Source organism: Rhinichthys klamathensis, unplaced genomic scaffold (assembly GCF_029890125.1).
Source record: "Rhinichthys klamathensis goyatoka isolate OS25496 unplaced genomic scaffold, OSU_Roscu_1.1 h1tg000501l_1, whole genome shotgun sequence".
Lineage (NCBI taxonomy): Eukaryota > Metazoa > Chordata > Actinopteri > Cypriniformes > Leuciscidae > Rhinichthys > Rhinichthys klamathensis.
In genome coordinates this window covers 1,325,876-1,340,800 of record NW_026606982.1, presented here as the reverse complement: position 1 = coordinate 1,340,800, position 14,925 = coordinate 1,325,876, and the positions used below count along the sequence as shown (strand labels likewise).

At 39.9% G+C, this 14,925-nt stretch overlaps 1 protein-coding gene across 1 annotated transcript; it reads right to left on the bottom strand.

The window, feature by feature from the left end:
* Nucleotides 1–3,015: 3,015 nt before the first annotated feature.
* Nucleotides 3,016–5,704, bottom strand: si:ch1073-224n8.1 (B-cell CLL/lymphoma 6 member B protein). Its single transcript, XM_056237828.1, has 2 exons — nucleotides 4,944–5,704; nucleotides 3,016–4,050 (listed from the first exon to the last, which is right to left on the bottom strand). Exons 1-2 carry the CDS (start codon nucleotides 5,647–5,649, stop codon nucleotides 3,053–3,055), a joined length of 1,704 nt encoding a protein of 567 aa, XP_056093803.1. The 5' UTR covers nucleotides 5,650–5,704; the 3' UTR covers nucleotides 3,016–3,052.
* Nucleotides 5,705–14,925: the final 9,221 nt, after the last annotated feature.

Genomic DNA, 14,925 nt, shown 5'->3' with positions numbered 1-14,925 from the left:
AGCACTGGGTGAGTGTTCAAGCCAACAAACGTTACCCTCAATGTGACATTAAAACCTGCTTACCGCAGCATGGAGAACAGGGACAATGTGGTCTGGAGGCAGGGTGTGGGCTCAAAGAGCAGAGTGGTCTTGACTTACGTCACAGAGACTATAATCATGCCTGAGCGGATACATGAGTCACTTCAGAATCAAGAAGGGAGGAGAGCTCTGACCAAACAACTAAATGTGGGTCAGACTTTGGCTGACCGATGTCTCATCGTCTGGGGCAAAAGAGCACAGTGGCACTACAATGAAAGTATTTGGGGGTTGAATTGACTGATGGGGAACTAAACAGATAGTTCAAGCACATTCTGTAAAAGGTACAATTCTGGACTATTTTAAATAATTTCTAGACTATTTTAAATCAGTAATGTTTTTTTTTTCTTGACCAAAATGTGACAACATTACAAAAGATATCTATTTCAAATAAACGCTGTTCTTCTGAACGTTCTATTCATCAAAGAATTCTGAAAAAAAACTGTATAATGGTTCCCACAAAAATTAAGCAGCACAACTGTTTTCAACATTGATAAGAAATGTTTCTTAAGCAGCAAATCAGCATATTAGAATAATTTCTGAAAGATCATGTGACACTGAAGACTGGAGTAATCAAATTCAGCTTTGCCAAAGATATTAATCTCATTTTAAAATATATTAAAACGGAAAAGTTATTTAAATAACAATAATATTTCTATTTTTACTGTATGTTTTGATCAAATAAAATACAGCATTGGTGAGTGTGAGACTTCTTTCAAAAACATATAAAAAATATTACTGATCCATACTTTTGAACGATAATGTCTATAAATATCCAAATGACTATTGCTGCAATAAATCTAAACATGAGTACAGGATAACTTCCATTATTGATCCTTAAATTAACCAATTAAGCCTAACAAATGCATTGATGATAACTGATGTTGCCCTGTTGAAAATGATAGATGTTTTCATTTTTCCAAGAGTGAAAATCCATCAATTTTTCCATGAATTTGTTCAAATTCAAAATATATGTAGTTTATTTTATGTTGTATCCTGTGAGTAAGACGTCTCATCCCAGTGTAACCAGTCAACACACAGAAAAGAAAGACTACTCACACAACTACAAAGACTATATATAATACAGAGAGAGGAAAAGATGTCTAATTTCATCTTAGTCCTGAACTCCCTCACGAATAGCCCCAAGTCCTGCATGTATATAATATACATTGATAAATTCAGTCCCTCTCCATCTAAGCCAGAAAAATCTTGCATGAACATTTTAAATTCAGATTCAATAATTGATACATTTGAAAGTTTTAATGGTCAATGATTATAATACTGTTGGTACATCATTCTGAATATGAGTGAATTTGAAGGGTATAGATATTAGGGAGCTGACGACTGTGCCCTTTTTTATAAAAGAGTATAATGACTGGAAATACATACTGAAGGATATGCAAGTAGAGAGGTTTTGTTATAGCAAAGGAATTCTCAGCAGATGTTAATGTTTGCTTATCAAAAATGGCCTGTTTTTAGATATCTTACAATGAAGTTTAATGCTGGAGAATGAAAGTTTACATTGATCATACCATATATTGAAACTTAAACATTACGAACAGCTACTTTGAATCTTCCCCTCCATTTGGTTAAAAATGTTGCTGTCTCTCAATTTGTATTACAATATTACATATAAAGTCTTGCAGACCAGCCCAAAATACTGGTTTAATACTACCAAAACAAAAACAAAAATCAGAATGTTTACATAATTTCAAACATTCGGTTCTGCATATTTACTAAGCATGAGGCCATTGAGTGTTTTTACACTGACAATTTTTTGGGATGTTAACTGCAATCATGTTTGTTGAACTTGTTGAACCAACTACAGATGGACCACAATCTTCAAGCATCTGCAACAACAGCTCTAAATTCAACCTCACATGTGGGCAGGAACAAATGCAATATTATAACAAAGTGAAAAGTTTAAATAGTCCAAAGTTATTAAAACACTTGTCATGGATCTTTTAAAGCTCCAGTTTCTGGCATGAAATTTTAAAGACTAAACCTATTTCAGTTCTATGTACAGAATATACACGTTGAATGAACAAAAAGTATTCACAAAACCACACAGATTGATGCCATGGCCATGACATAAAACAGCGTCTCCATTTTTGGAGGAGAACCAACCAAAAAATCAGTTTGGCAGTAACAGTCTTTCCCTCTTACATTCATTAGAGGGCACCACTTTTAAAGTTTCCTTGATTTCTGTGTTAGCTGTGGATCTGCACAATACATTTTTACAGATGAGTCAGCTGAACTCAGGCAGTCACATTTCTGATTTTTTGGATCAGCACCATGTGATATACTCTTCACCCTGAACAGAACATCCTCCAAACTTGGCTCTTAAATCTACCAATAAACCAAACAAACTTCCAAGGTAAACTGAATGAATATTCTGCAGCCTGCAAAGACCCAACGATAAAAAGGAAAAAAAAGTTACCTTCATTTAAAACAATACTACAGCTTTTGATGCACATGTGAGCCTGTGCAATACAACCACAGTTAAGGCTTTAATGCGTTCATCTTAGAACACCTACGCAATAGCTCTTTCTCTGAAGAGGGCATTAAAATGATTATTACACCAATGACAACACCCATAATTGTGAGTAACAGATCATACAATACCCTGTTAGTCCCACGGGAGCATCAACAGCTCCAACACTAAAAGTACACATAGAAGGAAAAGCCTGCAAGACCTGCAGTGGTTTTGTCCTGGTCTATATGATGTGACATCATCGGATATAACATGTGAATATTTAGGAAAAGTCATCATGTTAGAGCTACATAACCAATAATGAGCTTGTTTTTATGTTGCCAATGACAGTGTTTTTTAATCCAGGACAAGAAGTAACCTCGATCGTAGAGTAGAGTTAACATCACACATTTTGGTCAAAAAAAAAGAAATTTTTTTTTAAGTCTGAGGTTAAATTCACTATAAGACCAAAATGTTCATTTTTTTGCTTATCTGTTTGCTTGACTACACACAGTCCACCACAGGCTCGCCTTCGTTTCCTTCTTCTTCCCCCCACATCCCGAATCTCATATCCTCATCATCCATGGATCCCCCGTCCCCCTCTCCCAAACCGGCCATGCCTATTGCTTCATCCGCTCCAGGCTCCCCCTGATGGGCACGGAGGTGTTTCCTCAGACTGGCCGGATCTTTAAAGCCTCGATGGCAGAGTGGGCAGCAACACGGCCGTTCTCCTGTGTGTATGCGCTGGTGGTGCTTCAGGTGCTGCAGGCGACTGAGGCGTTTCCCACAGACGCTGCACACGTACGGTTTTTCACCAGTGTGTGTGCGGCGGTGCTTCCGCAGGCCGTCGAGATGGCGAAACTGCGTTCCGCAATCGGAGCAGGAATACGGTTTCTCACCCGTGTGGATGCGGAGGTGAGTTTTAAGAGCCCCAGACTCACGGAAACGGCGGCCGCACACGGTGCACGGGTACGGTTTCTCTCCTGTATGGATCCTCAGGTGCTTTTTCAGGCTAGAGATCAGACGGAAGGTCTTGCCGCACTCCAAACACAAGTGAGGACGTTCTCCAGGTGCCTCCCCCATCAACTCCGAGATGGAGCGCCGCATAGGCTCTTCTGGCGATGAGCCGTCCACACCTGGGCTCCTCCTGGGAGTCATACCCAAACCAGAAGCATCTCTCTGGGCCGATCTAAGTCCGGAGGTCCCCTGCGTAGGCGAACTACTGGAGGAGGGTCCATTGTGAGGCCTGGAGGGGGGCGGTGGTGTAGTTTTGGAGGGGTGATGGTGTGAACGGGAGCCTCCTTCCTCCTCGACCACATGGACGTATGCCAGATCACACACGCTCTGAGCTGAATGCTCGGCTTCTGTGGGCGCCTCTCTTCCCCGCACACACACCTGTCCAGAGGCAGGAACCTGCTCCTCTTTAACAGAGAAGCTAGTGTGTGAGGGAGGGTTGGGGGGTCTGGTGTGCGAGAGTCTTCTGCTGTCATCCACCATCTCACCTGTAACACAGATCACAAATTTACACACTGGTAGGAAAGAGAAATGGCATATGAGAAATGGCAGTCAAAACTTTGACATGACAATTTCATAAATCTCATAACTGTTAAACTGAGTCAACTAAAAGCTGTTCTTTCTAAAATCTCAAATTTCCACACATATTTCTACTTAACTGGTAACAACTGCAAATGCATAAAGTACATGAATATCTTAAAACAACAATTTTAAAATATTCATGAATTTTATTTTTTGAGTCTAATAATTAGGCTATTTATTACGTGAAAAGCAAAAGAAAGTTGTATGGTTATGAGACAAAAAATAATCAGTATCAGTTGTAAACATTATCTGTTGATCTCTTTCTCTGAAATAGGCAATCAAGGATGCACAAATATTAAACTTTTCAGATTATGGTTGAAAACCAATAAATAGACGATATTAAAAGAATACTACTTACAATATTTTATTAAAAGAATCTAATAATTTTAAATACAACAATTTAGGTATGAAAAATACAGTATGACAACTATCATTTTGAGATTTGCTAAAGATTAGACTTAATGTTAGAAAGAAATATGATTAAATTATTACTGTTTGATCATTTAAATGTATATAAAAATAGAAAATATGGATGCACAATTAAATATCCAATATCGGCAGATAACAATATCTAATGTCGACAGATAACCGAATGGTACCAATATGTTGTGCATCCCTTAACCCTGTTGTTGCCACACTGAGCACGTTTACATGCACAGTCCAGTACGCCGATAACTGACAAAAAAAAATCAGCCTATTGAAATGTCTAATGCCTGTATGGCTCTGTGTTGACAGTTGGCACATCAACAATTCATAAGAGCAACAGTACCTACATGTGTAAAAATGATTGTTTTCTTACCAGGTCGGTTCATGTCTGAACAGATGTTAGACGAATGGACGGATATAGGGTCATAAAAACTGTTCGTCACCGTCCCATCCGCCTGAATGGAGAGGTGGCAGCTCTTGAACTCTTCTCTGGAGTCAAAGCCGTGTATGGCATCACCCAGAGCGCCACTCAATTCGGGTTCAGCTCCAGTAAAGCAGCGCGGATCCGGATCGGGCGCACTCCGATGGGTTAAGCGGTTCGAGTTTAAGGGTCCAGAGGTGGCGTAGACGTGATGTCCCGGCATGGATGGGTTTCCAAAGGGGCCCTGAAGCTGGTCGATTAATTTCTGAGCGCTACACAGACACTCCTGTAACGTCTTGAGCTCTCTCTCCGAGACTTCGAGCCGAACCTTCAGCTTCTCGTTCTCTTGCTCTTTGGTCAGCAGCTCCCGCTGGGTCTCGGACAGCACCGCCACGATCTCGCCCAGAAGGGTGTCCACTGCGGCGGACAGAGTGGACCGGATGGTCGGTCCGAGGCGAGTTCTGAGTGTGGAGATGGAGAAGTTTTTGTCCCGGACCGTGTTTTGCATGCACTCATCCTTCTCCCCCTTATGGGATGAGTTGATTATAGTTTGTTTACGGTGAGAAGCGCTGGCTGATGAACTGTTTGTTGCTGTTGGTACCGACACTGGGTTGATTCTGCCCGCCCCGTTTTCACCGTTGTTGCGCTTTGAGTTCATTGCGAATTCTTCTGCTGTAGCCTACAACCAAACGAAAAAGAAACCTATTTTATCAGTTATTGTTGTAATCTTTTAATGCTTTATAAAATGAAACGCTCATCCTTTGGAGTCTCACTGCGACAATATTTCTAATCACTCAGAAATGAGAAACTAAAGACGACGAGCCTGACGAGCTACTATAGCATTGCCATTAGCAAACTAGCCCACACATTCCTCTCGCAAATAGAGCCTTTCACTGCCTGAGTTTTGTTGAAAGCTCGATAAATAACCACACTGAAAGCTCACGACAATACTACTTTTAATCTGCATTAATGTTGTAATCGTTTTGTAGCTACGAGCCAGAGCCTTCATTCCACTGTACAAACGCGGAGGTCAATCCTGACTTTTGATTGGTCAAAGATGTGGTCGCGGCTTAATGACATACTCTCGCGTAAACAAAGCGCATGAAAATGACGAGTTTTCCGGAGCGAAAGATTGATTAGTGTTTGTTAATGTTTGCGAACCATGCTGTACACAAAACTCTAGTTTACACAAGAAACGTTTGCTGATGCAAAATAATGTTTTTTAACAGTTCAACATACGATGACGTATGAAAGGCAAGTTCGTCAAGATAAACTTTGACGTTGTCAAAAAAAAAAAAAAAAAAAAACTTAGACGTTGTCTTGACGTAAAATGTAAGTTTGAAGTCTTTACATGTCCTATTGACAGAAATAGGCTAGTCAGACAGACTGAAAGACTTACTCAAGTGGTTCTCAATCAGGGGGGCCTTTTTGGGGGCCTCAGTAAACTTCCAGGGGCCACTTATAAATCTCACAATTATTTAAATATAGTTATAATACATAATCTTAATTAAAATACTAAAATGTAAATTTATACTACACTGACATCATATTTTTTCAGAAGTCTTTTAAATAGAATGTCTGGTCTCTAGTGAATGGCAACTAAAGTTGACAACTTCCATTTCATGCAGCAATGTCTGGTTCATATGAAAGATTCTGCAAATAATCATAATTAAGCTGTCTGTGGGAGTGTAACCCATACTTAACTTAGTTATTTCTCTTTGTTTGCCGGCTTTATGGAACACCCTTGAGGTGAGAATGGGGTTGACTAACAAAAGAGGGAACAAGAATAAAGCTCTTTTGATTCAGCTTTTGGATATTGCAGTTTCTGCGTAAAATACAATCTTTCTTGTAATGTAGGCCTATACAATCATGACTGTGGAAGGAAAAAATATGACTGTGTGTGTTACATTAACCCTTCAGTTTATTACTTGTTTGAAACGGTTACCCGATATATTCCACAATACTGCATATTACTTACACAGAGATCAAAAATCTAATTTCTCCATAATTTTGATGTAACATTTACACTTCCTACGATGAAACAGTGCTGGTATTACAGTGGGTTTCAACATTTTTGACTTCAATGTCCCCGATTGTCCACAACAATATTCAAAGGTGACATGTTCTACCTTTTCTATTTGAATGCTTATTTTGTCTTATTTTATATAATAAGTCATCTTGAGGACCCCCAGTGGGCCCTGCCCCTCTGGTTGAGATTCACTGTGCTATAGACCTTATTCAGAGCAGCGCCCTGAAGAGATGCATGTCTATCCCTCACAGCCTCACTTTCATTCTAAAGATGGCGCTGATGTGAATAAGGTCTATTGTGATCTGTTGTGTTCTTGGGCAGGTTGTGCTGCAGCGCCATCTGCTGGCAGATATCAGTATATAGACAATGACTATTACGTCCCGAGCAGACCCGGCGCCAGACACAAATTCACGGACGGGCATTCATTTTTTTCAGGGGGGCACAAATGAAAACTCATTGCATCATAACAGAATCGATTATGATACTATGCAATGATCGATAGAGCATAATAATTATATAATAGGCTACTGACGCTAAAGGTAGCCTACGTTTACACACTGCCTCCGCAAATTTCGATTTAATTTTTTAAGTAGGTTTGAGAGGTGTTTTCAGGTAATCAGTTGGGTGCTGTGAATTATTATTGAAAAAAAATTGGGCATGTTGTGTGGACCTCTGTCCCTAGGGGGGTTCGGGGGCATTCTCCCCCGCAAGAAAATTTTGTACATTTTAAGTTTAAATGCATCAATCTGGTGCACATTGAGAGCTCAAAATTAAGAGCTTCAACCGGCTTCGACCCATGAACTGTGCACATTGAACAAAGAAAAAGCATTGACTTGTACCTAAAGAGGGCTCAAACATCTTGTTAATTATAGTCTCAGTCTACATTACATCGTATTTTATATTAAGCTATAGAATAGGAAAATTACACTACTTTTGTCCTAATTTCTTCACTTGTAAGAAATAAACCTTTGAGCTTTTATTTAGGAGAAAACACAAGATCACCATGCTGATCGTGTGAGCAAGAGCGCACTTTTCTTTAAATCACGCAGCACAAACAGAATGGCTAACGTTAGCCTACTTAATTAAAGTCTTGTGCTGTTTAGCCAAAAAAACGAAATATAATACCGAAAAAACTCGACATGTCAACAAAACATAAACATCTTCCCAAACACATATCAAGCTTATTTAAAAACCTCGAAAGCATAAACACTCATTCAAAGTAATACAACGTATTACGTATTCAGAATACAAATTATGAGGAGGCTAATAGTAGTCTCCACAGAGCATAAAATATTCATTTCATTTTATTTTTCGTGTTCGCATTTATGAGGAAAAAACAATGTTACGGACGTGAGCGCTCGCACTAAAAGATGCTTTAAAACTTTCACAGAGACATCAAACAGAAAGCAAAACCTTTCTTTAAAGTGAATTTCGTTTTGTATTAATTGTATCTTAATTTTAATCAATATTTCATCAACCAATTGCCTGGATGGATTTAATAAATAAGAAGTAAATATAGCAGACGATAAACCGGAGGCGCCAGCGCGTGAAGTGAACTGGAGCTCGTCGCAATTGAACCGAAACTCGTGTAGGCGTATAAGGTAGCCCGCCTCACAGACATGTCTACTTTTAAACAGAACAGTTCAAAACGAAAGAAAACAGACTACAGACTGCTCCCTGCTCATGTAATCCGTATGAAATGTGCATTTCTCTATGGCGTTTGAACGAAACGTTTGAATAAATGACTCGCTTAATAAGACCGCTATCACATGCATTTCCGCGCTCTCTATCGACAAACCAATCAATCCGTTTACAATTAGAAAAAAATCAGACCAAACACATTTTTTTTTTATTCAGGAGTTATGTATATTCAAAAGGATAACTTTTGATAACAGTAGCCTATTGATAAAAAAGATATTGTGCAAACAAGCAAGGACTGGTGGGACTTGAAGTGGAGTTGTTGAAGGGAGAGACTCGCTCAGGGCGGGCACTAGTGACTCACAGGGCGGGCCAGGCCCCCCAATGCCCGCCCATGGCGCCGGGACTGGTCCCGAGGACGTATTATGTGTATAAAGGTTTTTGGATATGTATTTTACTCTGTGTTGAGTATTATTTGTTGTTATGTGCTCTGTCTCTCTCCCTCACTGTGCTTGTATTGCAGTTAATTAGCCACACCTGATGCTCGTGTGCTGAGAGCAAACACTGCTTGAGAGAGGTTCACTTCTCCCCTGCACTATAGACTTGTGTTCCTGCGATTGAGTGTAAAACTGATGTGTTGGTTTTTTTTGTATTGCAGTTAATCTGCACACCTTGTGGTTTGTGTGTCCTCTGGTTTTAAAACAGCGTTGTAGTCCTTTTGTTATCAGGTAGTGTTTTTTTCTTTCTTCATAATATTGTTTCGGTAGCCTATTAAAAGGTAGGCTAGGCCTATCTATCGTATATTAACTCTTTTTATGTTATAGGAAGCTGTGTCAATTTTTCTTTTGTAATACATTTATCCCTGTTTTTGGTTAGTCAGGGAGTGGAAGGAAGCGTTTTGTTTATTTTATTTTTTTCTTGTACAGGTCGTTTAGTTATCCTTCCAATAGTTAACCCTTTTGTTTGTTGTTTTGGCTAGACCCTCTCCTTAAGATTGATTGCTTCTATTTTCTTTGTTTAAATAAAAAAACCTTTATTTTGCACCATGAAGTGGTTGACTCTCATTTCTGGGGCAGAGAACTGAAGGGAGTCCTCCACGTTTATGTTTCTCCTTTTTGATTTAATTTAATCCTGTTACCCTCTCCCAACCTTAGACCGGGAGAGCTTGTAACATGACCAAGAATCAGACAGAAATAATAACGATCACATTTGGATTGTACAAAGCATATACCACAGTGTCGTGTGTATGTGCCAATTTAAGCACATGCATAAACAGCCAAATACATGACAAAATGTCTAAGTTTCATTTTATACTTCCCACTGGACACCATCCAATAATTAACTACAAATAAACTGCTGCTGCAGTCTGCTTTTAGTAGCTCTGATCCAGAGCAATATGGTTTGGTGAATTGCAATATGATACAATGCAACACATAATAATAATTTAATTAATATAATATAACAAATGAATTGTTTTACAAAAATGAGAAATATGTCCAAAGTGCATGTCAAGGTTGTTTTGCCATACACAAATAGACAAGTGTTTCCACAAAGTGTGTCCCTCATGGAACTAAAGTAGGGAAAACAGCCACAGACCATTTTTCTTCCTTGACTAACTTGTTATATAAATTTGGTCAAGTAGCTTTATACTGCCATTCCCCCAAACTCATCCATGTGAGAGTATGATGGTAAACCATGATTCATCATTCCAGAGTTCAGTGGCAGTGAGCTTTACACCAACCAGCACATACTTGGCATTGCTGTGGCTGCAGCACACAGTCACACACCCATGGAAACCCATTTTTACAAAGCTCCCAATGAATACTTCTGGTTCTGATTTGCATTTACAGGGGCCGTTTGGAACTTCAGTGTTAAAATCAGGGTCTCTGGTAATGCATCAGGGGCTACATGCGTCATTCAACGCTCTGTAATCCTTTTCTTTGGGCTTATGTGTGGCCCAGCACTTTCTGACTCAGCTGTGCTTAGCTTAGAAGGATATATTAAAATGTGTGACTGATACTAGAGAAAAATGACACATAAGTCACAATGAAGTGAAGTGGCAGTTTCATTTTTAGGAATTTTTAACAGTGGTTAAATCAGGCTCTGGTGTAGAACATCTGGCTTTAGTTACAGCTCGCTCTCTCTCTCAAGCGGTGCTCTCAGCCTAGACACATTTTTTATTTTTATTTAGTTTTTTATTTATTTAGTTAGGGAAATTGTGCAGTGATCGGATAAGGATAGCTAATTTAGCTTACGGGGGAAGGTGTGATGATGAAAATGTAAGAAATGCAGTGTATTTTTAGGCCCAACTCTATCTTTTTTAAAGGAGCATCGAACAAAAGTTACTCTGTATGAGAATTACTTCAGCTGAATTAAATGAGCTGGTTATAATTTTAAGTGAATGGATCACAGATTGCTATGTACAGAGGACAAAATAAAATAAAAAATATTAGTAGGAAACAAATCATCATCCTCTTGCTCCTCGACCACCACCTCTTATAGGTATCTTATCTTCCTCTTCTTCGTTCTTCCTCTCAGACTGTTTCCATCTATAGTTGGTATCAACATTCAGTGCACCTGTCTCACCTGTGCACCGGCTTATATTTTGTACAGTTGGTTTGATCACATCATTAGAAACAAGTGTGAACAATTTTGAGTAGTTGTGTGTAAACAATGACAACGGTGTTTTAGTTGTGTTGAACTTTTGCCTGTTGTGTTTAGTGTTTTGTGACACAAATTAATCACAGTGCAATGTGTTTTAATGAGTGAAAATGTGTTTAGAGTTTTTGAGCATGAGATTTGCAAATAGTGTCTTACTGCCTAAACTTGTTTAAGGTTTTGCAGAAAGAGTGATTTATTCAACAAATTGGTTTAGGGTAGTGAGAATTTAGTTCAGAGAATGGGGTTTAGTGTCTTAGCAATTGTGAAAAACTAATGCAATTTTACCCCACGTTTTATTTTTTTCTCATTGTATGCAAAATAAGCTGAACTATTCAGAGATGTGGTTTTCCTTAAACCACACGCACTACAATAAAGAACGGAAGTTTCCAGTTGCAGAGAACTGAATACGTCACACAGACACTATTTATTTCTGCCTGTTATGGTAATTCTGTTATAAATTATAGTTATTTTCCAGCTTTCTAAAATACAGAGGATTACATAGATTGCAGATAACGAGAAGCAATAGTATTAAAAGGGCTGACGGAATCTGTTTATTCTTCTAGAATGATGGAAGTGTTTTGTCTAGAGAAATGTTTCTAGTTTCTAAAATGTTTTTTTTATGCCCCTCTTGAGTTGATGGTAGATTTACACTCTAAAAACACATACTTGAGTTGGTGGATAGGTGCAGCTGTTTGATATAATTTCTGCGGTAAATGAAAAATGGGAAAAATCCCAGGAATTCCTAACTTTTTTCTTGGCCCTGTGAAGAATCTGGACTTACCAAACCACCCCCTCATTTTAAGTAACTGATTTTAAACACATGGGCAGCAAAAAATAGAATAATTATTTTAAATACTTTGAAATCGAATCCTCCTGACACAGTGATGTACTACACTTTTTTTTCTCTCCATAAGTTCACTTTTTTAAATTGCAATAACAATAACAATAGGGGAATACAGAGTCATATAAAACACTTGAATCTATATAAAAAAATTATATCAGTTATAGAGACAACTTTGTAAAACAGAAAGTTTGGACCAAAATAATTAGGTATAATTACAACTAAAAAATAAATGAACAATTGTTTCTCTTTCCTCTTTACAAAAACAGCATAATGGAGAAAAATATGATAAATACTGATAAAACCATTACATGGGTAATATCTGTTTATTATTTTAAAGTGAGTTTGTTTGACTTTATTAGGAATTACATATTTATAACTGTCTGACCACAGATTCTGAAAAAAGGGAATGAAAATCATGTTTCCATTTCACCAATGCCTTAGGTGAAACACTTTTTTCTTTAGTTAAGATTTTTCTAATTTAAATATTATATATTTTTTTATCCCTAATAGAAAGGCCCCCAACAGTGAGAGCTGGATGTAATACACTATTAGTCCTCTCCTATTGTAATACTTTTCTCAATAAAAATGTCTTTCAACAGATGTAACATTGTTGTTACGTCACGAAACACAAGATCCAATTGCGAATGAAAGGTGATGTTTATTTATGTTAACAGCAAAAGACCAAGACAGGACAGGGCGATGTTGATAATGCAGGTCGGTGATAGGTCCTTGGGCAGCACGGGGACTGCAATTGGCTGAAATCCAAATCCTCACGGACAAAACATCAAACGAGGACGAGCCGGCAATAAACCCGGGCAAATAATCCGAAGCTCAGGAACTGGAGACAGATTAATCCAGAGATACTGGAACTGGATTGAGAGTCACTGAACAGACAGCAAGACAAGGTGTGAGCAACAAACAAGCAACAATCTGACAATGAACATGACAAACACAAGCCTACATATAGGACACACAAACGAGCCGCACCTGCGGCTGATCTGATTGCTAGTCAGCACAGCTGACGCAGATAGCCAATCAGACCAAAACAGAACACACAGACATGAACAGGCAAACCTGCGAACCGTGACATTACCCCACCCTCTAGGAGTGTCTCCTGATGCTCCCAGAGGGTCCTAGCTGGCGATTGTAATCATTGATAAGGGAGTGGTCCAATATGTCCCGGGCAGGAACCCAACTCCTCTCCTCCGGACCGTAACCTTCCCAGTCCACCAAATTCTGGAATCCACGTCCCCTCCGCCCTGAGTACAGAATACGACTAACCGAATAAACAGGCTCCCCATCTACAATTCGCGGTGGTGGGGGAACCGGGGTAGGCGGATTAATAGCAGAACGAATAAGGGGTTTAATCTTTGAAACATGTAAGACAGGATGAATTCTCCGGTACGCCGGAGGATGTTTGAGGCGTACCGTCACCAGGCTAAGGATCTTGGTGACGGTAAACAGGGCAATGAATTTGGAGCAAGTTTTCTACAGACGGAGCGGAGAGGAATATCAGTAGATGAAAGCCACACTTTTTGACCAACGACTAAGACGGGAGGGCTCGACCGGTGACGATCGGCCTGGGCCTTGGTGCGCAAACCCACCCGGAGGAGAGTCTCCCTGGATCTTCTCTAGATGCGTCTGCACCTCTAGACAAATTCGTGAGCAGAGGGAAACGCGACTTCGGATTCCAGACTAGGAAAAATTGGGGGCTGGTACCCTAAACTACACTCAAATGGAGACAGACCCGTGGACGACACTGGTAATGAGTTATGAGTGTCCTCAACCCATGAGATATGCTGACTCCAAGAGGACGGATTCTGTGACGCCAAACATCGCAACCCCCGTTCCAAATCTTGGTTGGCCCTCTCCGTCTGACCGTTGCTTTGGGGACGGAACCCGGAGGAAAGACTGACACTCGCCCCCAGCAACTGACAAATCTCTCTCCAAAATCTGGATATAAACTGGGGACCCCTGTCAGAGACCACGTCAGTTGGGAGGCCATGAATACGAAAGACGTGGTCTATGACAGCAACCGCTGTCTCTCTGGCAGAAGGTAATTTGGGAGGAGGGATGAAATGAGTAGCCTTCGAGAACCTGTCCACCAAGGTTAAAACCACCATGTTACCCTGTGAGGAAGGGAGGCCCGTAACAAAATCTAGCGCAATGTGTGACCAGGGTCTCGAAGGAACTGACAACGGTTGAAGGAGCCCAGCAGGAGGTCGAGTAGAAGTCTTACAACTGGCACAGACCGAGCAGGCCAATACAAATCGACATGTGTCGCGAGCCATAGTTTGCCACTAGAACCGTTGCTTAATAAGAAAAATGTACGATTGACTCTCGGATGACAAGCCACCTTGGAACAATGACCCCACCAAATAACGTTGGACCGAAATCTCTCTGGCACGAATAAACAACCCGGTGGGCACCCGGGTGGTGGCACTACCCTATGTAAGGCCAAACCCGGGCAAATAATCCCAAACTCAGGAACTGGAGACAGAATAATCCGGAGATACTGGAACTGGATAGAGAGTCACTGAACAGACAGCAAGACAAGGCTTGAGCAACAAACAAGCAACGATCTGACAATGAACATGACAAACACAAGCCTACATATAGGACACATAAACGAGCCGCACCTGCGGCTGATCTGATTGCTAGTCAGCACAGCTGACGCAGATAGCCAATCAGACCAAAACAGTACACACAGACATGAACAGGCAAACCTGCGAACCGTGACCATTGTATTAATTTTCTTTTCT